Here is a 27,466-nt window from a genome sequence, read left to right as displayed (position 1 = left end):
CAACATTCCAGAAACAATACTGAAGACTCGTGCTCCAGAACTTGCTGCGCCCCTAGCCAAGTTGTTCTAGTACAGCTACGACATTGGCATCTACCCTGCAATGTGGAAAATTGCCCAAGTATGCCCTGTACATAAAAAGCAAGACAAGTCCAACCCGGCCAATTACCACCCCATCAGTCTACTCTCAATCATCAGCAAACTGATGGAAGGTATCATCAACAGTGCCATCAAGCAGCAATAACCTACTCAGTGATGCTCAGTTTGGGTTCAGTCAGGGCCACTCAGCTCTTGACCTCATTACAGCCTTGGTTTAAACATGAACAAAAGAGCTGAACTCGAGGTGAGGCGAGAGTCACTGTCAAGGCATCCTTTGACTGAGTATGGCATCAAGGAGCCCTAGCAAAACTGAAGTCAATGGGAATCAGGAGGAAAAGTCTCTGCTGGTTGGAGTCATACCTAGTGCAAAGGAAGATTGTTGTGGTTGTTGCAGGTCAATCATCTGAGCTCCAGGACATCACTGCAAGAGTTCCTCAGGGTAGTATCCTCGGCCCAACCATTTTCAGCTGCTTCATCAATGACCTTCCTTCAATCATAAGGTCAGAAGTGGGTTTGTTCCCTGATGATTGCACAATGTTCCACGACTCCTCAGATACTGAAGCAGTCTGTGTAGAAAGCAGCAAGACTTGGACAATATCCAAGCTTGGGCTGATAATTGGCAAGTAACATTCACACCATACAAGTGGCGGGCAATAACCATCTTCCCTTGACATTCAATAGCATTACGATCGCTGAATCCCCACTATCAACATCCTAGGGGTTACCATTGACCAGAAACTGAAGTGGAGTAGCCATATAAATACTGCGGCTACAAGAACAGGTCAGAGGCTAAGAATTCTGCAGCGAACAACTCACCTCCTGACTCCCCAAAGCATGTCCGCCATCTATAAGGCACAAGTCAGGAGTGTGATGGAATACGCTCCACTTGCCTGGATGGGTGCAGCTCCAACAATACTCAAGAAGCTTGACACCATCCAGAATAAAGCAGCCTGCTTGATTGGCACCCCATCCACAAACATTCACTCCCTCCACCACCAACACACAGTGGCAGCAGTGTGTACCATCTGCAAGATGCACAGCAGCAACACACCAAGACTCCTTAGACAGCACCTTCCAAACCCACGATCTCTACTACCAAGAAGGATAAGGGCAGCAGATACATGGGAACACCACCACCTGCACATTCCGCTGCAAGCCACAAACCATCCCGATTTGGTACTATATCACCATTCCTTCACTGGGTCAAAATCCTGGAATTCCCTTCCCAACAGCACTGTGGGTGTACCTACCCCACATGGACTGCAGCGGTTCAAGGTAGCAGCTCACCACCACCTTCTCAAGGGCAATTGGGGATGGGCAATAAATGGTGGCCTAGACAGCGACGCCAAATCCCATGAACGAAAAAGAAAACTGCCTTAATACAAGATCTGGTTGAATCTGGTAATCCAGATTTTCTTATTTTTGAGATATATATTCTATAGTGCTTTTCACAGACTTTATATCTTAATGAATTTTAAAATTCAACATGTTTAAATAATATAGTGCAGTTAAATTCACGGCAACAAATCATGCAAAGTGGAAATGACTGTATATTAAATAGGAAACATATGCAAATGTCTTGTTATAAACTCAGATTTTTAGACATGTTTATGCTCCAGTCACAATAAGGTAAAATTTTGTATTTTGTAAAATTCACTTCAACATACTAGTTACTTCCTATAGCGAGTCGGATCAGCAATTAAATAGATTAAGTGCTTGTCAGAGATATCGATGGGTACCAATACTGCAACCGAATTCCTCGAGTAGTCCCCTTGGACAGGATGGTTGAATTGAAGTTTAGTGTGCATCCAATTCCCTAACTCACCCAACACAAACCTCATCACAAAATGGAATTGAGAATTAATTTTTGTTGGGTCACCAGAGAAGCCACCGTTTCTGAATATAATTCTCTACACGCACCTAAAGGTTGAAAATTAAAATATTTAAATTTTGCAATAATGATTTTAGAAAATTTTAAAATAGATTCGTTGTGAGCCAATGCATCTCTATGGTATTTATGATGTGTTAAAATGTAATGTAAAAATCTCAAAAATTAAATTTAAGAAAACTACAAAGGAAATCAGGGTTTCATCTATAAAGTTAACAAAAAAAAAACAAATTCTGGCTGGCAGTTGTTAGCAAACCTCAAAACCTTTACCAAAAAATATCCACCTAGAAGTGAAAGAAAACATGCCGTTATGATTCTCGAGGAAAAAAGTTGATAAAGCCAAGTGCAAATTTAAGATTTGGGTAGCATCAAGATTAAACTTTGAAAACAAAAATAATGGTTTTTAACCTATTACTGGGATGTAGAAACTGGATTTTTGCCCAACCAATTGAAATTACACGAAATTCAGTAGTAAGCATTGAGAAGATAAAACACATGATTTTTTACAGCATCAGATAGGTATACAATGTTCCTTAGATACCCAGTTAAAAAAAATCCTTTTAAGCTATGGTTATGTCGTTACTCCATTCTTTGATGGAGTTTTTCGTTTTGCAGTTCCAGATATTTTGACTTTAAAAAAAAGCCTTTCAGGTTTAAAAAAAAATCAGTTGCCGACCCCTGCCCTTGGTTGTGAAGCACTTAAGATGTCCTGAACTGGTGCACGGGAATACATAAATGAAGTTATTTCTTCTTTAATTGACTTTAGCACCTGACGCAGGCAACAAAAATATGAAACAAACCGTACCACTTAAAAAAAAACATTCACGGGATGTGGCTGTTAATGGCAGGGCCAGCATTTATTGCCCATCCTTAACTGTCCGCCAGAGGATGGTGGAAAATCGCCTTCACGAACGCCTGTAGTTCGTGGAGATTCGATACTCCAGAGTGCTGTTGGGTAGGGAGCTAGGATCTGTAACTTGGGGAACTTGAAAGTGTTGGTGTACCCACACACCTGCTATGCATATTCTTCTAGCTGGGTTTGGAAGTGGTTTTCAAGATGCTACAGTGCATCCATTACATGGCTTATACTTCAGCTACAGTGTGCCAGTGGTGGAGGGAGTGCTAATCAAGGAGGCTGCTTTGTCCTGGATGGTGTTGAGCTTCGAGTACTGTTGGAGCTGCACTCATCCAAGCAAGTGGAGAGTATTCCATCACACTCCTGACTTATGCATTGTAGGTGGTAGAAAGGCTTTGGGGAGTCAGGAGGCAAGTCACTTTTGCAGAACACCCAGCCTCTGCCCTGCGCTTGCAGCCACAGTATTTATATCACAGAATAATACAGTGCAGAAGAGGCCCTTCGGCCCATTGAGTCTGCACCGATGCATTAAAGATACCGGACCTGTCTACCTAATCCCATTTGCCAGCACTTGGCCCATAGCCTTGAATGTTATGACGTGCCAAGTGCTCATCCAGGTACTTTTTAAAGGATGTGAGGCAACCCACCTCTACCACCCTCCCAGGCAGTGCATTCCAGACTGTCACCATCCTCTGGGTAAAAAAGTTCTTCCTCAAATCCCCCTTAAACCTCCTGCCCCTCACCTTAAACTTGCGTCCCCTAGTAACTGACCCTTCAACTAAGGGGAACAGCTGCTCCCTATCCACCCTGTCCATGCCCCTCAATCTTGTACACCTCGATCAGGTCAACCCTCAGTCTTCTCTGCTCCATCAAAAACAACCCAAGCCTATCCAACCTCTCTTCATAGCTTAAATGTTCCATCCCAGGCACCATCCTGGTGAATCGCCTCTGCACCCCCTCCAATCATGTGCAATCACACCCTTCCTATAATGTGGCGACCAGAATTGCACACAGTACTCCAGCTGTGGCCTTACCAAAGTTCTATACAACTCCAACATGACCTCCCTGCTTTTGTAATCTATGCCTGGATTGATAAAGGCAAGTGTCCCATATGCCTTTATCACCACCCTATTAACCTGCCCTTCTGCCTTCAGAGATCTATGGACAAACACGCCAAGGTCCCTTTGTTCCTCGGAACTTCCCAGTGTCAGGCCATTCATTGAATACTTCCATGTCACATTACTCCTTCCAAAGTGTATCACCTCACACTTTTCAGGGTTAAATTCCATCTGCTACTTTTCTGCCCATTTGACCATCCCGTCTATATCTTCCTGTAACCCAAGACACTCAACCTCACTGTTAGCCACTCGGCCAATCTTTGTGTCATCATAGAGAGGGATCAGAGTCATACAGCACTGAAACAGGCCCTTCGGCCCACCGAGTCTGTGCCGACCAACAGCCACCCATTTTATACTAATCCTACATTAATCCCATATTCCCAAACATCCCCACCTTCCCTCAATTCTCCTACCACCTACCTACACTAGGGGCAATTTACAATGGGCAATTTACCTATCAACCTGCAAGTCTTTGGCTGTGTGAGGAAACCGGAGCACCCGGCGGAAACCCATGCAGTCACAGGGAGAACTTGCAAACTCCGCACAGGCAGAACCCAGAACTGAACCCGGGTCGCTGGAGCTGTGAGGCTCTGCCCTTATGATGGAGGGAAGGTTATTGATGAAGCAGCTGAAGATATTTGAACCAAGAACACTACCCTGTTTCTGATTGCTAGTGACCCCAATCGTCAAGTTTGTGTACCAAGTTAATGTAGAGAAGAACACAACAATTTATTTTAATATTTTAGGAATCAAATGGTTTCAGCGAGCTGCATCTGAAGTAGCGAAGATGTTCTAAACACTAAATGTATGGACATGGCAAAAGTTAAAACAAATTTCTTGTGCTTCACAACATGACAAACGTCAAGCTTACTGAAGCTGGTAACGAATATCAATACATTCAGTCTCACTGCGCCTTTGAACAGCTCAAAACGCACGAAGTGTTCCTCCTGGAGTAGCATAAATTCCAGATTGAGTCCCAGCTCTGCCCCATCCTCCTCCCCGCACCGGGTATTTAAAGCGAGGCCTACACCAACTGACGGGCAAAATCTCAGCCTCCGCGTAACTTTCCGATCGCGGCCGTATTGATGTTCACAGACAACAGCTCTCTATCGGTTCACAGCTCCCGGGCCTCCCACTGTTGGAAAACTGCTAATTCCACCATCCCTCCTCCCACAGTGCGGCCGTTGCAGGGGAGAGCGGGGGAATGGTGGTGTACAGGTACATCCAGAGCCACTACCCAGGCCTGCACACCCACTTCACCCCGACACATCGCAACATCATCCCCATACTTACTCACACATGCACACACCCGAGCCGCTTACCGGAGACTCCGGGACAAACCAAGACCAAACAAGAAGCAGCGCGCGCCCCCTCGCCCGTTTAAACTTTTAAATTCAGCGGCAGTTACAGAACGAACCAATCGCGGCGAAGTAACGCCGTGACGCACAGACGTGGCAACTGACGCATTACGTCGCTCCGCAACACAGCCGCGAAAGTTATTGCAAGGTTACATCCAGTTTCACTGCGCCGCTCAGCAGCTCAAACCACACAAAGGCTTCGTGCTGGAGAAGCACAAACTGCAGTTTGTGTCCCAGCCCTGCCCCCACGGCCTCCCTGTACCGGGCATTTAAAGCGAGGCCTACAGCAACTCGAAGGGCAACATCGCAGCCTCTGCGTAAGTTTCTGGACAGGGCGGGATTGTTGCTCACAGATAGCAATTCCTCACTCTCTTCCCCGATCAAGCTCAATCAGAACTTTTCTCTTCGGTCACATGGTGCAAATATTGACTGAATTCCTGCGGCCACGCCTGCTGGACTGAATTGAGTTCAATCATTTCAGAGCATGACAGCCCCCCATCTTACCTTCATTTTTAGTTATTTTTTCTTCCTTTTTCTTTTAAAACTTTTTTTTTTACATTTTTTGCATTTATTTCATTTCATCTTTGTTTGTTCAGTTTGCTTACCCACTTTTTTTTCAGGTTTGCACTTGCTGCTGTTCAATATTCAGTGTATTTACACCTAATCTGTACTAATGCTTTGTCTTTCAACACACCATTAACATATTATTTGCCTTTGCTCCGTGACCTTTTGGTTAACTATGTGGCCTGGTCCAATCTAGACCTCCTTTGTTATCTCTTGCCCCACCCCCACCTCACTTGCTTATAACCTGTGACTTTTCTAATATTTGTCAGTTCCAATGAAGGGTCACTGACCCGAAACGTTAACTCTGCTTCTCTTTCCACAGATGCTGCCAGACCTGCTGCGTGGTTCCAGCATTTCTTGTTTTTATTTCAGATTTCCAGTATCTGCAGTATTTTGCTTTTATTTTAGGAATTTTCTGCCCTTATTTCTAAAGGACCATTTATTACAAAGTTTTTACTACTGCACAGCAGCAGAATTAGTGTACAAGAAAGTTTACAACGGCAAACTTATATGCTCCCGAAACCATAAATTCTGCTATCAGTCCTCCAACTCAAGAGTCTACTACATAAATATTGGGTCAGTCGTTTTAACATAAGCCTCATATTCTGCCCCAAGCATGGAATAATGCTGCAGGGTCACCACGACTTACAGTAAATAGCAAGCTGGCTACAAAGCAGTAAAGTGACTTAAGGATTTAAAGGACCGTTACTCACAGGGAAATGCTGGGACCGCTGCTGTTCACAATTAAAAAATATGTAAATGATTTGAACTCGGGAATCAGCAGTCGAATTTCAAAGTTTGCAGACACCACCAATTTGGAGGAGGAGAGGGAGGGAGGAGGAGAGGGAGGGGGGAGGAGAGGGAGGGGGGAGGAGAGGGAGGGGGGAAGAGAGGAATTATAGTTAATACAGAGAACAGACAAAATGCAAGGCAGTAATAAATTTGCAAAATAGGCATGTAATGGATAAATATACGTATGTGTGAGGCATCTAGGTGGAAAAATAAAGAGGCTACAAATTGTTTGGAAAAGAGCCTAAATGAGGTTGATAGACGACTCTGGGGCTATAGATACACATATCAGTAAAAGTAGCTACACAGCCATAAAAAAGCAAACCAAGGATTCATTTCTAGCGCAGTAGAGTTGAAAAGCAGAGAAGTATGTTAAATTTATATTGAACCTTGGTTACATCACACTTGGGGTGGGGTGGGGTGGGGTGGGGGGTCTGGTCTCCATATATAAAAAAGGCACTAGATAAAGTGCAAATAAGATTTAGAAATCTATCAAAAGTTTTATCCAGCAGGAAAGGTTGAATAGGCTGAGGCTCTTTTCTCTAAAAATGACAAGGCTGAGGGATGATCTGATGGTGATATAATTCTGAAAGGCTGCCAAGATCAGCAGACTGCAGAAGTGAGGAGTTTCTGAACCTGAAAAGAGTGGATAGTTTCACAACGATACCTGCAGCTGGGAAATGCTTTTCGTGCTGACTTTTTTTTCCTGGCGTTCTGATTATACACACCTGAATTTGCATCCCACCCTCTGTTTACAGTTAGGAATTCTCAGGAGCAGGTATGCCACTATCCTGAAGCAGCAGTACAGAATGGTGCAGAGAATCAAGCAGCATTTGAAGGATGAACCCCTCCTCTATAGGATATACAGACAACAAAGGCTATGACAGCCCTAGTGAAGTTTGTACAAGAGTGCACTTCCACAAAGAGGGCAGCTCTGTCAACAACTAAACAACTTATATAGTGCCTTTAACTTCACAGGAGAATTATAAAACAAGATATGATTGATCCACATAAGGAGATATTAGGTCAGATGAGCAAAGGTTTGGTCAGAGGTAGGTTTTAAGGAGTGTCTTAAAGGAGGAAAACAAGGCAGTAAGGTATAGGGAGGGTATTCCAGAACTTAAGGGCTATGCAATGGAAGACGTAGCCACCAATGGTGGAGCAATTAAAATAGGGGGATACTCAAGAGGCTTGAATTAGAGGTGTCCAGATATCTTGGAGAGTTGTGGGTCTACAGGAGGAGGAGATTACCGAGATAGGGAGGGACGATGCCACGGAGGGATTTGAAAACAAGGATGAGAATTTTAAGATCAGATTGCTGCTTGACCGGGAGCCAGTGTAGGTCAAGCAAGCACAGGGGTGATAGGTGAACAGGACTTGATGCAAGTTAAGACACAGGCAGCAGAATTTTGGATAACCTCAAGTTTATGGAGACAGAATGTGAGAGACCAGCCAGCAGTGCACTGAAATAGTCAAGTCTATAGGTAACAAAAGCATGAATGAGGGTTTCAGCTGCAGATAAGCTGTCCCTTAAGTACCTGCAACCATGCACTGCTCCATAGCCATGAAAGACAGCACCTAAACTTTATGGCACAGTCTCATTTCAGAGAGGCATGTAATATCACAATGTCAGTTTCCACATGGACGCTGATGACACTCAGATCTAATTCACTACCACCCACCTTCACCCATCCCTCTAAATTGTCAGACTGCTTGTCTAACATTCAGTACTGGATGAGCAGAAATTTCCTCCAATTAAATATTGTGAAGACCGAAGCTATTGTCTTTGGTCCCGTGACAAAGTCTGTTCCCCAGCCACCAACTCCGTACTTCTCCCTGACAACTGTCTGAGGTTGAACCAGATCTTTCGCAACTTTGGTGTCATATTTGACCCCAAGATAGGCTTCTGACGACATATCCACACCATCACTAAGACCGCCTATTTCCACCTCAGTAACATCGCCCGACTCCATCCCAGCCTCAGCTCATCTGCTGCTCAAATCTTTATCCATGACTCCTGGCCAGCCTCCCATATTCTACTCTCCATAAACTTTAGATCATCCAAAACTCTGCTGCCCCTATCCTAACACGCACCAAGTCCGTCAACCCATCACCACTGTACTTGCTGATCTACATTGGCTCCCGGTTAAGCAACAGTTCCATTTTAATATTCTCATCCTTATTTTCAAATCCTCCATGGCCTTGCCCCTCCCTAACTTTCTAATTCTTTATAATATATAATAGAATCATATTCAACTACAATCTATAATCTCATGGCCTGACTTATCCTTCACTCTACCATTACCAGCAAGGCAGGGGACCAATCCTGGTTCAATGCGGAGTGTAGGAAGGCATGTCTGGAGCAGGTGTACCTAAAAATGAGGTGCCAACTTGGTGGAGATGCAACACAGGACTACATGCATGCTTAACAGTGCAACCGGCATTCTATAGAGATAAGCGATGCCATAACTAATAGACGAGATCAAAGCTCTGCAGTCCTGCCGCATCCAGTCGTGAATGGTGATAGACAATTAAACAACTAACCATAAAAATCCCCATTCTCAATGATGGCAGATACCAGCACATCAGTGCAAAAGACAAAGCTAAAATGATTGCAACCTTCAGCCAGAAGTGCCTCCTCCTGAAGTCTGCACCATCACAGATGCCTGTCTTCAGCCAATTTGATTCATTCCACATGATATTAAAAAAAAGGCTGAAGGTACTGGATATAGCAAAGGCTCCATTAAGAATGGTCCAAACAACAGCAGAGAAGCCAGACAAAAAGGAAAAATCTTCCATAAGGTTGACCGTTGAGAGAACTATTGGGCTATTAAAAGGCACATTTTCATTGTGTATACATTTTAATGCAGTTTGTTCTTCCCTTGGAGCTCAAAACTGGAACACTTCCCTCAGACATCCCTTCCTGCTACAATCTACATGCACTCAAAATACAATTACAGCATCAGCTAATAGCTAGTTCCTGACTTACCTCGTTCTCTGCAACCTTAGTGGTGTCTTGCACTATGATTTCACATAGGTTCTCTCAATAATTAAAAGTCACTTTCACCTTAATAGGTATAATAATTTCTATTTTATTGAACCAGTTAATATTGGCTTTTTGAATGTTTGAACTATTACATTCATCTGAAAGAAATTTATGAATGGAACATATCTGATTCTGCAGCTTCCATTGACTTAATGGGAAATGGAGTACCTCGTGTGGGAAAGGAGCCATGTAGACCATGAGTGAGAAGGTTGCAGCTTCCATTGACTTAATGGGAAATGGAGTACCTCGTGTGGGAAAGTAGCCATGTAGACCATGAGTGAGAAGGTTGCAGATTCAGTCTGTACTGGGCTAGTTGATCACCACAGTGCACCTACAAAGCTGTTGTAATTAACCTTAGGTGATCCTTGGATAGGAAGGGGGAAAAAAATCAACCAGGCTTCCCACTCATCACTATCCAGCAACTCTGCTGAAAAGTGTACATGTGAGGACAGCATCAGGTTCGACTGTGATGCCAAAAATACTGCTATCACTCACTTCCCAAGGTTCTCACTTGATTAAAGGCAAAAATACTGGAGGGCTGCAAGTGCCAGCATACCCCAGCAAAAGCGCACATCTTTGGCAGAGGAAGGGAAGGAAGAAAACAAAATAATAATTCACTGAAAGGTGTGTGACGAGAGTCCTTTTTTGTTAAAACTTGGAATCTAAATTTTTAAAAACTTAAAAAAAAAAATTTCATGGACATTGAAACATCTGGATATAGCTGAACTTTACGCATGCTTTTTTAAAAAAAAAAGCAAGGTCAACAAGAGTTTACTGGTTTTAACCAGCAAAGAAATACTGGAAGCCAGGTGATTTAAAGGAAACCACAAGGGGTTTTGACCTAAGACCTACCCTTTGTTGTGACAAGAGAGAATCTATGACTTAGCAAGACACTTGCTTGGAAAAGTAGTTTCACTTTGAATTGTTAAAAGATGCTGGTTTATGGACTAAAAGCAGGTAGTTGAAATCTGCGTTTGAACCTGCCAGGAGATCAGAAGAAAAAACTCTTTGAAGAATCCCTGCTAGTGTAAAGCAAAAGCCTGTGTGAAGTGGTACTCTTGCTTACTGTATTTTTAAGAAACCCTGAATGCTTGGAGAAATTTTGGCTCTTAAGAAAGGTCTTTGCATCGAATGTGAGAGAGAATTGACACCTGTTGCTGCACATCTGATGGAAGACCTATGTGAAGCTTCTGCAGTTGAATTTCTTTGAACGCCTACCCTAAACAGACCTCACCTGGAAAGACTGTGAGTGGCATCCAACTATTTGGCTTTGGGACACCTTGCCAAACCAAATGACTTCCTTCCAGATCATTACAGTTGAAGTTTTTTATTCCTTTGAAACAGCTGTAAACAAAAATCCCTTTTTTCCCCGTTAACCAGTTTTTGGATGTGTGTGTGTGCGTGTGAGGGCTAAGATAATAACATGGGGCTTTAATATTTTGACTCACATATATATTTACTTCATTAGTAGTTAAGACTCGGTTTAATAATAAACAGATAATTGTGTTGTTTATTAAAGAAACCTGGTTGGTGTGCTTTGTTCTGGGGACAAATAGCATATCTAATTGGCTGTTTCGGTAAGTCGGAAAATGTATTGATATGCTGTGACCTGTGGAGAAGTGGGTCTGAATTAACAGTGCACTCCTCCTGCCTCGGTCGTAACATGTATAAAATTCTAGTGGCATGTAGTGACTCTCAAAACTTCAGGTCTAGCGAATACACAGACCTATATGTTATGGATGGAAAAACTGGTTCAGCTCCTACAGGCTACAAATTGCTAGATAATACAGAAGCAGCAGCAAGACATTTGCTTCGAATCATTCCTGGTCCCAGAAGAAAAGACACCGGTTGGCCTGTAAAAAGAAATGAAACAGGGTGTTACAAGTTTAGGGCTTTGCCTCAGTTTCCTATTCATTGCTAGCCACTTCAGTGAGCAGTTCAAGTGGCTTACATTTAAGGGTGTGCCCACAGTGCCCAATATCTAATTATACAATAGTATAACCCAGGGATGTAACCATATTACCCCCTTGTGATCTGAACTGGATATTCATGTCATCAGCATGTACCTTGGTGTGTACCTCTGCAACTATTTTGTCAAGAAAACATTTGGTAGAATCAGGGCAAATACAAAGTGTTAAGCTCCTTTATTTCACAGCAAGTGAACATACAGAGCAACAGTAATGATCCGACTCACTTAGTTTTCTCAGCACAGCTTGTGTTTGCACTATCATACAAAATAATGAGTATGCCATGCTTCCCCACATCAGTGGGCCATCCTGTTTAACTTGAACAAATTTAACTTTTAAACTACCATCTGAATCCTAACCTTCTGGGCCTGGTGAAAATTTGCCCTTTCAGTTTTCTATTTAAAAACCTCACTGTTAGTGAATATTTGTTTCTGTTTGTGATTATTTGTGTCTCTGTTTTTATCTCCCAATGTGCCCAACTTATGGCAAGAACCAAACAAACCCTGATGAGCGCTCAGGACCATGGACTTCGCAACACAATAGAGTATGTGCTGGATTTTAACAGCCCGCCGCCGATCTCGACAGTGAGCTCAAAGAATGGTGGGCCGCATGCCAAAGAGCCACCGCGATCCCACGCGTGGCGGCTCATTTCAATAACCAGGGCATCCCGGCACCCACCCCCCCCATCTCATGGAGGGGGCGGGTTGTCCATCCTCAGCAATGGCAGCACAGGCGCTGACGCCATTTTTAAAGGGCAACCAGCCCTGCCGGTAAATTTTAATTTTTAAAGATATACACCCCCACCCACTAAAATTTATTAAGTAAATTTCAAATGCCCCTTTCCCACCCAGCAATAACAATTACATCAAGTATTTGCCCTCCCCCCCCCCAAAAAACACTTACCTTTTAAATCTGACACCACCCCCCCACCCCCCCCCAGATTGCATAAAGTTTTTAAAGTTCACCCCTTCCAACCATCCCCTACATCCATTACTTTTATTTGACCCCGACCCCCCTCCTGCTCTGAAAATATTAATTCCTTTCCCCCTCCCCACCAGTGTCACGCCGGCTTTCCCTGGATGGGGAATTTGAAGGCACAGGAGTGCCAGCCACCGCACCGAAGATCACGGCGGTCCCAGAAAATTGAAGATAAGTTTGTTTAAATGTATGCATGTCATTAATTTAAATATTGAAATCCAAGTCCCGACGCCCAGCAGCAGGGGGCTGCCAAGGAGCCTTGCCGCCGCCGCCGGAATGATCAGGCTGGGCCCTCCTGGCGTCGGCCTCTGTGGCAGACAACTGCCGGCCCCATTTTTTGCATCCCCCCCCAGCCACGAAGCCTGACATCAAGGGCTTGGTAAAATTCAGCCCATGGTATTTATTGATTTACTGAGTCAGGCTCTCTTTATACCTCTTTTGAAGCGGTGCTCTTTTAGGAGGTGTCGCTGCGTGCAAGCCAGCTCGAACAACCTGCGTCAGGACTCAGCTTCGAACCAAGGTTGCTCTGGCCACAACGCACAGTACTGACCACTATACGATCATACGAATTAGGGGAAGTAGGCCATTCAGCCCCATGAGCCTGCACCGCCATTCAATAAGATCATGGCTGATCTGTTTGTGTCTCGAATTCCACACTCCCATCTAGCTCCATAACCTTTGGTTCCCTTGCCTAACAAGAATCTATCTACCTCCGCCTTAAAAATATTCAATGACCCCGCCTCCACCACCTTCTGAGGCAGAGTGTTCCAAAGTCGTACAACCCTCTGAGAAAAGATTCTCCTCATCTCTGTCCTAAAAGGGCGATCCCTAATTTTAAAACAGTGCCTCTTGTTCTGGACTCACCCACAAGAGGAAACATCCTTTCCACATCCACCTTGTCTAGACCATTCAGGATCTTATAAACTTCAATCAAGTCTCCCCTCACTCTTCTAAACTCCAGTGAAAACAAGCCCAGTCTGTCCAACCTTTCCTCATAAGACAACCCACTCATACCAGGCATCAATCTAGTAAACCTCATCTGAACTGCCTCGAACTCATTTACATCCTTCCTTAAAATGAGACCAAAACTGCACACAGTATTTGAGATGTGGTCTCACCAATGCCGTGTACAACTGAAGCATAACATCCTTACTTTTATTTTCAATTCCTCTCGTAATAAAGGATAGCATTCCATTAGCCTTCTTTATTACTTGCTGTACCTGCACTGTGTTACTCATTCACGAGCACACCCAGATCTCTCTGCACCTCGAAATTCTGCAGTCGTTCTCCGTTTAAGTAATACTCTGCTTTTTTATTCTTCCTGCCAAAGTGAACAACTTCACATTTTCCCACATTATACTCCATCTGCCAGATTTTTGCCCACTCACTCAACCTATCTATATCGGTCTGTATCCTCCTTATGTCCTCTTCACAACATACTTGCCTACCTATCTTTGTGTCAACTATGTCGATTGAGGCGCCATACATCAGCTGCTGCCAGGCTCTCTTTATATCCGCTCTAAGTCCTTAATTAAATAATGCCCTTCATCTGTGTATCTTTAGCATAATTAACCTATTAGCATGTATAAAATAAGTACATTTGTTAGCCTGCTCTCCACACCCTCATTTTTTGTCCTCTTCTACCAATCTGCTCTCCTCTCCTGATGGAATCAAAGTTTGAAGGAAGAAGTCCACATGAATTCTTGTTAATTTTAAGTGTTTTTAGACTTCACAATTAATAGAATTTTTAGTACAAACATTTGAATTTTCAATACATAAACCAGGCTATCACTTGCCCAAATTTTTCTCAATGGTTACTCTCCCACATCCAAATCCCACTGCCCCATATCACAGAGGCACTCTAACCCCTCCTGATCCAGTTCACACAGGTGCTGCAACCCAATCAGCTCTGGGCCCTTTCACAGAAACATTCTTCCTCCAAACCTCACAGTAGATACTGGCATTCTTCTCCCACAATTTAAAGTGGCACCTTTCTTCCACACTCTATTCAAGCTGGGACTATACATTCCCTTCAATTCAACCTGGCACTCTTCCCAACACAGTTCATTCTGGCCCTTTCACCTTCATTCCCTCACAATTAATGTTATCACTTGCCTTCCTCTTCCATCCAATGTAATGCTCTTTAAGTTAAGATCTACCCAGATCAGGTGGACATAAAAGATCCCATGGCACTATATGAAGAGTAAGGAATTCTCTCAATCATCATGGCCAATATTCATCCCTGAACCAACATCATCAAAACAGATTACTCAATTCTCTAATTTGCGGGAGCTTACTATTTGCAAATTGGCATGCCTACAAAATTTCAGAATTCAATGTCTGTGAAGCATTTTGGGATAAGATTATATATTTTTTTAATCTTGACAATATGCAGTGGCCAGAATCATTTCCATGTGCAAAAGGGGTAGGACTAATTTTTGTCAGCTGACACATTGATCTAGCCCCCAAAATGTGAAATGTTGGCATGTATCTGTTGTTCCCTCTCAGTCAATCTCTGAAAGCAGGACACTACATTGACCAAGGCTTTCAACAGGCCAGTGAAAGTCCAGATTGTTCCAACTGAATGACAATATGAACTTCCCTATATTACCTTCATTTAGTACAAAACTCTTCCCCGAATCTCTTAGAACAACTTCCAAGGCCAAGTACTGAAACCCACAAGGCCTTATCAAAGCAATGGTGACCTGCTCTGTAGAAAATTGAAACTGTAGTTTGTTTCCGAGGTAATTAATTCCAGTAATCTGTAGTTCACCCATGTCCTCTGGGATTATGGGATCAAAGTGCAGATAGTTCTTCATGATCCTGCAAAAGAAAAGCACAGAATACAGATCAGAAGACTGAGTTGCTGACAGAGTGGAGTCTTCCTTAGGCAGTAACTGGAAATTGTAATAACCACAGTAAATGGATTTGGGTGTCCTCGTACATGAAATCATAAAAAGTTAGCATTTAAGCACAAGTAATTAGGAAGCCAAATGGAATGTTGGCCTTTATTGCAAGGGGGATGGAGTATAAAAATAGGAAAGTCTTGTTACAACTGTACAGGGTGTTGGTCAGACCACACCTAGAGTATTACAGACAGTTTTGCTCTCCTTATTAAAAGAGGGATAGACTTGCATTGGAGGCAGTTCAGAGAAGGTTCACTAGCTTGATTCCTGGGATGCAGGAGTTGTCTTGTAAAGAAAGGTTTAGCAGGTTGGGCCTATATTCATTGGTGTTTAGAAGAATGGGAGGTGACTGAAACACAAGATTCTGAGGAAGCTTGACAGGGTAAATGCTGAGAGAATATTTCCCCTTGTGGGAGAATCAAAAACTAGGGGGTCACAATTTCAGAATAAGAGGTCTCCCATTTAAAACAGAGATGAGGACGAATTTCTTCTTTCAAAGGGTAGTTAATCTTTCAAATTTGCTACTCCAGGCAGACAGGCTGGGTCATGGAATAGATTCAAGGCTGAGTTAGATTTTTGATCTACAAGAGAGTCAATTCAAGGGTGATCGGTGGGGGTGCAGGCAGGAAAGTGTAGTTGAGACCATGATCAAATCAGCCATGATCCAAGCATAAACCAGGCTGTTCGAGCAGAAAAAAAGCCATAAAGGAGAGTCTATCCAGCCCAATCCCAAGGATAAGGGAGCTGCACTAGTTCACATCCACACTCTTCACAGATTGAATGGTATGGTAAATAAAGACACTTAAAACGGGGGAGGGGGGAAAGTATTGAGGAGTTACTTAACTCGCAAAGGGACAACAAAAAAGTTGATCAAAAGGGAAAAACAATAGAATGAGAGTAAACTAGTCAGGAATATAGAAACAGATTTCAAAACTTTTCAAGTATAGAAAAAAGAAGAGAGTAGCTAAAGTAAATGTTGGTCCCTTACAGGCAGAGACAGGAGAAATGAGGAAATGGCAGAGACATTGAACTAATATTTTGTGTCAGTCTTCACAGTAGCAGACACAAGTTACGTACCAAAAACCAAGGGTAACCTAGGGGCTACTAAGAGTGAGGAAATTAATATATTATTAGGTTACTAAAAAGTTACCAACCAGAATACTAATTGTTAAACTTTAGCTATTATAAACTGACAACTGAATTATCATAAACTAACATTTGACTTTATTAGAACCCTCCTTTGCAGTATTACAAGCAGGAAAACTTAGGAAAAAGGACCCAGTATGGATAAGAAGTCAAGGTAGAGGGATACTGGGAGATTATGCCAAGTTTTAAAATGCTTACTTGCAGCAAAAAAAAACTTGAGAGCAGAGAGTGAAAACAGCTTCTGTAAGAACAAAATGTAGATCTTTCTCTCAATGAGATAAGAAGCCATGGAATGTAAAAACAAAGGCATTGCCTACATAAATCAGAAGGGTTTGCAACAACCACAAAATGATGCTTGGTTGGTTAAGAAAGGCATCCCATAATACAAGACTAATCAGTGAGTGTGGAAAGGGAGGGTTAATTGGAAAGCAGCCAAAATAAAAGATATCTTGTCTGTGTCTCTGTACGACTGAGAGAACTTTTTCAACAACAGAGACGAGAGAGTCAGCAAAAACATGAAGCTCAAAAGCTGCACTGAAACCAGTCGTGCGCTCTAGCTGGCCAGTTTCTAATATGGGTAGTATCTGTGTTAGACTGTTAATCACTGCCTGAGTTTGTAACTAATTGTTCATCTGAAAACTTAATAAACTTGTCCTTACCTTTATCTCAATAACGTTGATTCACAACAAAAGCTTTGCTGCTAAGTCTGTTCCTGCCATAGTAGGAGGCATTAACTCCCCACTTATCTAATCTTACATTAAGGTAATTGATATCAGCAGAGAAAGAGTATTGGAGAAGGTTAAGGGACTAAAATCCGACAAATCTCCAGGATCTAATGGCCTACTGCCCAGGGTTCTAAAAGAGGTAGCTGCAGAGATAGTGGATGCACTGGTTATGATTTTCTGAAATTCCCTGGATCCCAGAACGGTCCCAGTGGAGTGTAGGTTAGCAAACGTAACTCCTCTATTCAAGAAAAGAGGGAGACAGAAAACAGGGAGCTACAGGCTAGGTGGCCTGACATCAGTCATTGGGAAAGTGCTGGAATCTATTATCAAGGAAATCATAGTATGATCAGACAAAGTCAACCTGTTTTTAGGAAAGGGAAATCCTGTTTGACAAATTTATTAAGAGTCTTTTTGAGGATGTCACTAGTAGGGTAGATATAGTATACTTGGATTTCCAAAGGCATTTGATAAGATGTCACATAGAAGGTCAATAGGCAAGATAAGGGCCAAAGGAGTTGGGGGTAATATATTGGTATGGATAGAAAGAGGCTGCAAAGAGATATAGACAGGTTAAGTGAGTGAGCAACAAGGTGGCAGATGGAGTATAATGTGGGGAAATGTGAAGTTACTCACTTTGGTTGTAAGAAGAGAAAAGCAGAATTTTTTTTTTAAAAAGGCATGAAACTTATAAATGTTGATGTTCAGAGGGACTTGTACAAGGAATACAGAAAGTTAGCGTGCTGGATTAGCAAGCAAATAGGAAGGCAAATTGCATATTGGCCTTTACTGCAAGGGGATTAGAGTACAAGAATAAAGAATAAAAATTGCTACAATTGTAATAGAGCTTTGGTGAGACCATACCTGAAGTTTGTGTGCAGTTTTGGTCTCCATATTTAAGGAAGTATATACTTACCTTAGAGGCAGTACAGCGAAGGTTCACTAGATTGGTTCCTGGAATGAGAGGGCCGCATCAGGGGTTGGAAGAGGGATGCTATGATGACAGGCTGAGTAAATTGGTCTATATACTCTGGAGTTTAGAAGATGAGAGGTGATCTCATTGAAGCATACGAGATACTGAGGGGGCTTGACAAGGTAGACAGAGGTAAAGACCTGCTCAGGTCAGGAAAAAAAAACCGGACAGAACCACATCGGACCAGTGCCCAACCTGGCCCGAGCCCGACCTGACCCGACTCGACCCCCGGAATGTTCACTTTACCTACTTTCCCATTCCGAAACTACAGGAAGCTGCAGCATGAGCTCGATGACGTCATACAGACGCTCACGCACTCACTGCGCAGACTCAGCGTTTCCCTCCTTGACGCCCCAGACTCCCAGCTCAGGTAGGCTTTTCAACATCTGACACTTACCAGCAGAGCAAAATGCAATACTCACTGTGTGTGTCTGACCCGGACCCGGCCCGACCCGAGCCCGAAAGCCGGACCCGGAAGAACGACCCGACCTGAAACCGACACGTCGTCAGGTCCTGTCGGGTTCAGGTCGGGTAGCAGACCTTTACACAGAGGTCATTTCCCCTGGCTGGGGAAATAGAGAACATGGGGGCACAAAGGTTGTGAATCTTTGGAATTCTCCAGCCCGGGGGTAGTGGTATATTCCACCACTGAATATATTTAAGGCTGAGATAGACAGAATTTTGGTCTCTCAGGGAATCAAGGAATATCGGGGGGGGGGGGGGGGGAAAAGAGGGCTGGAAAGTGGAGTTGAAGCTGAAGATCAGCCATGGTCGTGTTGACTGGCGGAGCAGGCTCGACAGGCTATATGGTCTGCTCCTGCTCCTATTTCCTTTATTCAAAAAAAAATTGAGTGGTTAAGCTTCACCCTGGAGTTTTTTTTTAAGGACAAGGCAGGATTTAATGTCAGTTCCTGGAAAACAAGACATTTAAAAATTGACTGTTTGTTTTCCAAGAAGTCAGTGAATCTAATCAATAGGTTGATCCATATAGACCAGGAAACTCTCAGATTCAATCCCCAGTCTATGATATATTTCTCCTTCTCACTTGAGAGGCAGGAGATGTGTTTAGGGCGAAGGAGAGATAAAACAGCAAGGATTCCTGGTCCCCATGGGTATCCAGTGACCCAGTTTGAAAACTGAGTGTATACACAGTTAGGTTGGGGACAGGATCGGCCTCAGCTGTGGTACTGTCCATGGCCAAGTAGCCCAATGATATTCACTGGCTAGGTTCACACACAGGTAATTTGCTTGAGAGAGCAGTGAGCTGGCAGCACCCATGGTAATGTTGGTCATCAAGGAATCAATGCCTTCAGAAGTGGAGGGGAGAAATTAATGGAAAAAGAGAGCGGTTGAAGAAAATATTTTCAGAGTACATCTATAACAAAAGCAGATTTCTTGTGCAAAACGGAATCGATTATTGGATATCCCAGCAACTCAAATAAAACCTGGCTATATTCACACTGACCTGAAGCCAGTGTAGCCAAACAGCACAGTCTGCAAGAAGCCACCCATTCCTGTCAGAAAATTCACAGCTCCTGACCCATCCTCATTTTCACTCCAAACCTGTCATGGGGAGGGAAAATGGCAAAAATCAGTATCCAAAAACTCTCAGAAAACACCATACTTATTTTTTGATTCACATGCCACACATAGCCCTGAAAGGCCAAAAGTTCAAACCTTGGTCTAATCCAAGTTAGTTTGCCTCATCAGGTGTAGCATGAGGGATGCTACAGTTGGCCTCAGTGATGGGGAGGGTGTGAAGGGGGAAGGCAATTCATGAAAGTGGTTTTTGCCACACTTTGGACAAGGTTATGGTGGTGGAGTGGGAACACCTCCAAGGGAATTCTACGCCATGGTAACATATTTAAAAAGTTGCGTGTCCTAACTGAATTAAGGGACTAAAATCACAGGTGGCTGTAAAGTTCTGAATATGTATCAAAATAAAGTACCAGAAAATCTAAATTTCCCAAGTGAAAACCCCCACAAAAAAATTAAAATCTTGCCTTCGGTCCTCACACCCCCTTGTGAAATTCTAAATCCATCACTGTTCTGAACTGAGCTCGTGCGCTTTAGTCCTAAAAATGCTTTTGTGAAGCCCTTAGTCAGCTTTTGCTTGTTTTATCATTTGGCATGCATGCAACTGGGCAGAGCCTCGAGACGTTTTCATGGCAACTATTACCTTGAATGGTTCCTGAATGTTCCTATAACACTTGTTCAATTGCTGCTGAGCCCGACTAACATTCTTCAGCTCCAGCCAACCAATCGCAAACATGCTCTGAAAAAGAAACGTGCTTTTAAGTAACAAGCACAGACGTTGCTCACCTTGATCAAATTATTAGTCAATGGAACAGGAAACCTCACTCCTTTTGGTCCATGTCTGCATTTGTAGTCAGCAAGCCACTGCTCCTACCATCTGGAGCTGGATTTTAATCAAGTTTACTCTTTCTGGTTTAGGGTCCGAACTCATTTCAATTTGGGGCAGTACCAATTAGGTTGCAAGTGAATTATTAGCACAAATTGTCAATTGCAGGCTGACTAAAACATCATACTGGAGGAGCAGGATTTGCTGAAATGGCAGATTATGCTCTGCATCCAGACCAGGACACTATTAGATTAGTACTGCAACATGAAAATCCTGATCTTCTTCTCCATGAGTTGTCATACACTGCCACTACTGACTCCTTTTGGTCACCTTGTTCAGGGATCCAACTCCACTTGAACTGGAGCCAGGAATTCCAGATCTTGCAATTGTTTTGCAGCAACATTGTACATGGAAATTTTAATCCACTTGTATTTATTTGTAACTCCAGAATCACCATAATTTGTGGTCAGTGGATCTCCAGGCAAAAGTATTCTTGGTGCAAAGTGTTACGATCACCTGGTTCATGGTTTGTATTAATATTTTAGAGGTCATTTTTAGTTTTGTGGAATTAAATGTGTAGTTGGAAAAATTTCAAAAGGTTGCAGACCACCCAAGATTTAAAGTTCAAAAATCTCTCCATGAGTGCTTACAGACAGAGTTAAAGAGGTGAGACCCATAAAACCTCTTTTAATTGGGCAGTTGAAACCAGAATGTTTAGGGGAAATTGTTCTATCGTTGTTAGCAATATTACTCATGTGGGTATCAGGAATTAAAGACAAGATTTGGAGTTGGAAATGATTAGTTTAAATTGCTATATGGGACATCCCACATGACCATGGAGATGGATAATGCAGGGTGTGTCTGTCGGTTGTTTGATCTGTGTGCTTGCTGACACAGTCAGCTGGCTTTTGAAAAAGCAAGTTGGCTTTTAGAAGTCCACTAGACTCAGGAGCAAAGAAGCCATCAAGAACCAGGGGCGTTTCTGTTTTGAGTAAGGTCCATGCTCAAGCTGGGAAGTCCAAATTCAGGAGATCTGATACCTCAGAAGACAGCTGAGAAATTAAGGAAATCAAAGTGATTTCCTAAGAGCTGTGGTAAACTTTGGATTGGTCCCTGCAGAAGCGAATAAACCGCCAAGATCCTTTAACGTATAGGGAAATTATTGGGGTGGTAGGAACAGTAAAATAGGAGTGTTTTGTTGAGATTTAGAGTTTGAAATGTACATCTTCATGTTATGTTAAAATTTTAAGTTTAATAATATTCCTAACTTTTAAGATACAAACTTTATTCAATATAAACTATTTGAAATTGACTTTTCCTTTTAAAAAGAAAGTGGACAATGTGCTGCAAAGATGGCCACCAGTCAGATGACCTGGCCTGTGCATTCAAAAACTGCCTCACTCTCTCGAAAGGACAAAACGATACATTCTAGTCTAAGAGATGTTAAATACACCCAACCTGAAACCATCAAGAGATATTCCTGAATTGAATGGATTTCTTCTGAGACAAAGAAAGAATGATGTTGCCACATCATAACAGAATGGTACCCATCCAGTCATCAATGGATAGTCATGAATTCCACATCCTGGTCCATTGTGTGGACACACCAGGGTGAAGACCATGTGACAGCTAACATAAATGCTAATGTGATGGATTTTGACCTTGAAAAGTAGCCCTCTGGAGAGAGACGAGAGATCACAACAACATCACAGAAAGCAGTACTGCCAGGGGCTGTGGAAGGATCCAGCCAGGCAAGAAGTAACAGCACTGCTGCTAATTCTACACTCTAAATTGCTGCAACAGAGAACAAAGTCACCACCACGTCCAGTCTGAAGTCTTAATCACTAGAAATCCATGACACCTCAACAAGTTCAAGACTACAAACACCCAGGCCTGCACCTTTAAAAGAAGCTGTCCTCCTTAGAAGATTCAACAGGTTTACTGTCAACCATGAACACTACCTCACTTTAAACCACTTACCCTTTTCCTCTCGACCTATTCTTGTGTACATGCGTGTGTGAATGTGTGCGTGAGTGAGGTTGTGACCAGTTCGGGAATTGTGTAAAGATAGTTATCTTCTGTTTAACCTAAAGAGAAAACCTGTCATTTGTCTGCTTATTTGACCCTAAAAAACACTCAGGGCCTAACTTATTATTTTAAACAAAACACGATTATGGTCAGTTTGGAGGTGAACAGTGGAAACCACCCACATCCCTTACCACCTGTCTGTAGCAGCAATTATATTTCCTATTTATCCGTTTGTCCTGTTTGAATTTCATTGACCGATACGATTCAAAAGGACTGTTTTTAACCATGTTGCCTCATTTGTGGATTAATCCTACCTCAAAACACCAGCAACAGCAACTTGAGATATGCAAATTAATTAGGAACATGGCTCGATGGTCCACACCTAAATGGCTCATGAAAACCAAGAGCTCGTACACAAGGAGTTTACCCTAAATCTGTTATGACCTCAGCAGAGACCGCTAACTTTAAAACAAGAGTTATGAACTTCCTAGTGACCAATTAAAGAAATACATGACAAGATTTCATGTTTTAAGACTTTTACTATAACCAAACTTAAAAAAAAAATCAACATTAACTAAACCGTACTTCGTATGTAGCTCATGCACTAAATTACGGAGAAAGGTATTTCCCATTAACTTATTAACACACTCGAAAACCCATACTACATTTATACATTAGTGTTCTTAGTGAAAAGGTATCCTTGCAGTTAGAAGTCCCAAACTCCTCCAAGCTGCAATGGGTTGGGCCTCCCAAATATCCTTCTCAAAGTCAATGTCCTCTTCATTCATTTCTTCCAAGCACATTCGAATGAACTTCTGTCAATAAGGCAATCTCTGGTGACACTGTTGATCTTTTCTCCTCCGCAAACCTCGAGCCTTGGAACTGGGTTCAAATCTTAGCAGCATTTTGCTGTATTGGTGATGAGAGAGCAGCTGTTTCCCCAGAAACAGGCCACTGGTCCCTCTTTAAGCTGCGAAGCTGTCTGCAATCTTCGTTTCTTCCTTTTTAGCCCCCAGACTTAGGAAAGCCTCTTGAATTTATCCAGATCAAAAGTCTTGATTCTCTAAACAGCAGGAATAATTTCTCCCAACTACTGTATCAGTTCTGCTTAATATCTTGAAAAACATCAGTCAAATCACCCTTTAATCTTCCAATTTCCAGGAATACAACCCTAGCTTGTGTAATCTTACCTCGTAAATCAACCCTTGCAGTTCAGTTATTATTCTACTAAGTCTAAGCTGAACTCCCTCCAAGGCAAATATATCCTGCCTAAAGGTGTGATGCCCAGAACTGAACACAATTACAGAGTTGTGATCTAACCCGGGCTTTGGTATAGCTGCAGCATGATTTCCAACTCCTTGACTTCTAGTCCTCTAGATATAAAAGCCAGCATTCCATTAGCCTTTTTGATTATTTTTTGTACCAGTCCATGACACTTAAATGATCAATGTACATAGATCCCCAAGTATCTCCATTGCTTCTAGCTTTTCATCACATAAAAGGTCCAAAGTGGGTGACCTCACTCTTGCTCATATTGAAATCCATTTGCCACTGTTTTGCCTGCTCAATCTATTAACAGTGCCGTAATTTTATGCTTCCAGCTACATTGCTCACAATGCTGCTAATGTGTCAACAGAAAATTTGGATAAATGGTTCTCTATCCCATCATGCAAGTCGTTAATAAATACTGTAAATAGTTGACTTCCCAACATGTATGCCTGAGAAACACCACTTGTCACATTCTGCCAATTAGAATACCTGACCGTTTTCTCTCTGTCTCCAGCCACTCAGCCAATTTCCTAACCAGGTCAATATTTTTCCCTCAGTCTCACAAGCTTCAACTTTAGCTAATTGTCATGCCTAGTACAGGCATGTCCTATTCATTAAACATGGATTATACTCAGCATAGCATCATCTGGAATTTTTCTTTTGTTTTAAATGAACTACAATGGACATTAAAAATGGACATGGATGCAAAGATGACCACTAAAGGTCAGCTGACCTTCAGGTTGTGCATTCAAAAGTTGACTCACTGCCTGAAAGGACAAAAGAATACCTTCCAGACTGAGAGATGTCACCAACGCCCATCCTGAAACCATCAGGAGACATTCCTGAATTAAATGGGTTTCTCCTGAAACAAAAAAGATGTTAACCCTTCTCAGGATGTATATCTTACAACAATAAACTAGGATGGGTCTAATCAACGTAGACCCCCACCATATTTGGAAAAAGAACGGTGAGAAGTCATATTTATTTTATTTATTTTTATTTAGAGATACAGCACTGAAACAGGCCCTTCGGCCCACCGAGTCTGTGCCGACCAACAACCACCCATTTATACTAACCCTAATCCCATATTCCCTACCTACACTAGGGGCAATTTACAACAGCCAATTTACCTATCACCTGCAAGTCTTTGGCTGTGGGAGGAAACTGGAGCACCCGACGAAAACCCACGCGGTCACAGGGAGAACTTGCAAACTCCGCACAGGCAGTACCCAGTATCGAACCCGGGACCCTGGAGCTGTGAGGCTGCGGTGCTAACCACTGCGCCACTGTGCCGCCCAAAATGGTGAGGCAGTCATGTTGGTCTCCTTTTAAAAATATTTTTAAACACAGGCTGCAGGAAAAAGCAGCAAGCAGACAAGGCAGTACCATCATGCCTTAAAAGAACTGGAGGCTGTAATATCTTAAGATCTCCAAACCTGTTCATTTTCAATTCCACCAGTACAGAAAATCAATCTCCTAGAAATGAGACTACAAGCAACTAACATCATGACCTGCTGAAAATCCACCTCTTCGAGAGAATCCTGCAATGACTTCGATATATGACTCTGGCTACTGAATCCACCCCACTACACTTCAGGAGTGAAAACGCCTATTTCACTGGGCCTGCAACTCAGGCCTTTTCCCCAAGACGTGCCATATCACGTGACTTATGAACTATTCCTTTGCTTGTAATTTGTGAAGTGCAGTATCCTTTTTAAACGGCTTTCTTTCTCAAGTGTGTGTGAGTGAGAGAGTGATGAGTGATGAAATGTTAAGACTTCCAGGTTGAAAGTGTGAATAAAGATAATCCTCTTTATTTAAACCCACGAAAAGCGTGCTGTTGGTTATTCAAATTGGCCATTTATTCAGGGGTTACGAAACACACACATCTTCCTTTTCAAAAACACATCGATTACAGACAGTAAAGGGAAAAGAACTGGGATTTCAGTTCTCTCTCAATTTTGTCCATAACACTAACAATCTCTTATGATGGACTTTATCAAACACCTTCTGGAAGTCCATATAAATAACATCCATAGACATTCCCTGTCCACTACTTTACTCAACTCTTCAAAAAATTCCAAATCAGATTCATCAGGCATGACCTACCTTTAACAAATCCATGCTGCTTTTCTCTGATTAGCTGTGAATTTTCAACATGTTTAGTCACTCCATCCTTAATTATACACTCTAGTAATTTCCCAACAGATGTTAGGTTAGTCAGTTTATAATTCCCTGTTGCTTACACATAATGCTGCTGGTTTTACAGTTTGACCATTACTAAGACAGCCCCTTCCTGTGCCCATTCAACTGTCACCTTCTACTAACCCATGTCATGGCTGGTCCATCACGATCAGTCACAGCTTCGTATGTCACCAGATCATTCTTGCGCACCAGAGAACTCATGGGATACATGAGTGGGTAACCTAGCAACACAACATCAGCTTGTTTCACGACATCCCCTGGAGCAAAGAAATAATATTCTTAGCATAAAGAATGCTGTAGCCAAACCTTCAGCAGAACTTACACAGAGTGGGAAACGCTACCTTGTCCAAGGGATCATCGCTCACTTGGGCTTATCACAGCTTCACTCAATGATGTCCACACAAATGCACTTTCCAGTAGGGGTTACTGGATTGTGATCGAGAGTGAGAAGCCCGACTAGGTTTTTTGCTTTTGCCTTGTCCAAGAGCATGAATGTCAATTATACTGCCTCATGGGGGCAAATCACACAGACATTTCTATTTTATCCCATCAAAATCACAGCTTGGGAGACATTGGACAGAATCTTCCCAGCCTTGGGGAGGCAGCTTTAGAGGCAGGGTGGGCATGGAAATTCAAACAGAGGCATGTCAGGTCCTCTCCCTGATGTGTTCCCACCTCCAAGAGATTTTCCCAGAAGCAGGCTCCTTGCAGCAGCTGCTGCACACCCATCCGCAGCAGATGGCCAATGTAAAAGGGCAATTAGCCCCGAAATGTGTGTAGCAATGCAATCTTGCGGAAGGTGTGCAAACCCCGCACTGTTTCAGGAGGCTGGCAATGCATTGGAGGTGGCCTCAAGGCGGGAGATCAGTGGAATATTGGAGGCTGCTGTCCATGCCACTATCATGGAGCCGCAAGGCTGAAATGGGAACATCCACAGCCGAAAGGATTCTTGTGGAGGGACCCTTTCTAGACTGATGGCCCTAGCAGCTCTGGGCCTTCATTTTTATTAATTACTCTGAAGCCTTTCAAACACGCCTCCATTTTGAGGCACCTTTGCCCTTTCCACCTGCCTCAGCAATGCCCGCCTCTCCCAGTGGGGCTGCTCGCCATCCAGTCCTGCAGGCCCTCCTGCGTCCGTGTCCCACCCACCGTCCTTATTTGGATGGTGAACATGGAGGCAGCCTGCTAACTTGCC

The 27,466-nt window shown here is 42.9% G+C and overlaps 2 protein-coding genes across 10 annotated transcripts in view; both read right to left on the bottom strand.

Annotated features, from left to right (window-relative positions):
* The window catches only part of LOC137377016 (inner centromere protein-like), an 85,268-nt gene extending 79,595 nt beyond the window's left edge, over window positions 1-5,673 (bottom strand). For 2 of the 5 annotated variants that reach the window (XM_068046145.1, XM_068046148.1), the window contains exon 1: window positions 5,252-5,445. The gene's annotated coding sequence lies outside the window, so the exon portion shown is untranslated. Of the gene's footprint in view, window positions 1-5,251; window positions 5,446-5,601 lie in introns of those variants that run through there. The other 3 variants (XM_068046143.1, XM_068046147.1, XM_068046146.1) reach the window with 2 other exon arrangements.
* Window positions 5,674-9,778: 4,105 nt separating this feature from the next.
* The window catches only part of pgghg (protein-glucosylgalactosylhydroxylysine glucosidase), a 53,038-nt gene continuing 35,350 nt past the window's right edge, over window positions 9,779-27,466 (bottom strand). For all 5 annotated transcript variants that reach the window (XM_068046138.1, XM_068046141.1, XM_068046140.1 and 2 more), the window contains 5 exons: window positions 26,395-26,528; window positions 20,587-20,682; window positions 19,873-19,970; window positions 15,272-15,483; window positions 9,779-11,568 (listed from right to left, as the gene is read on the bottom strand). In XM_068046138.1, coding sequence (XP_067902239.1) covers window positions 11,483-11,568; window positions 15,272-15,483; window positions 19,873-19,970; window positions 20,587-20,682; window positions 26,395-26,528 — 626 coding nt within the window. In that variant the 3' untranslated portion in view covers window positions 9,779-11,482. The remainder of the gene's footprint in view (window positions 11,569-15,271; window positions 15,484-19,872; window positions 19,971-20,586; window positions 20,683-26,394; window positions 26,529-27,466) is intronic.

Source organism: Heterodontus francisci, chromosome 14 (assembly GCF_036365525.1).
Source record: "Heterodontus francisci isolate sHetFra1 chromosome 14, sHetFra1.hap1, whole genome shotgun sequence".
Lineage (NCBI taxonomy): Eukaryota > Metazoa > Chordata > Chondrichthyes > Heterodontiformes > Heterodontidae > Heterodontus > Heterodontus francisci.
Note: the sequence above shows the minus strand (reverse complement) of the source record. Positions and strands in the feature narration are given on the sequence as shown.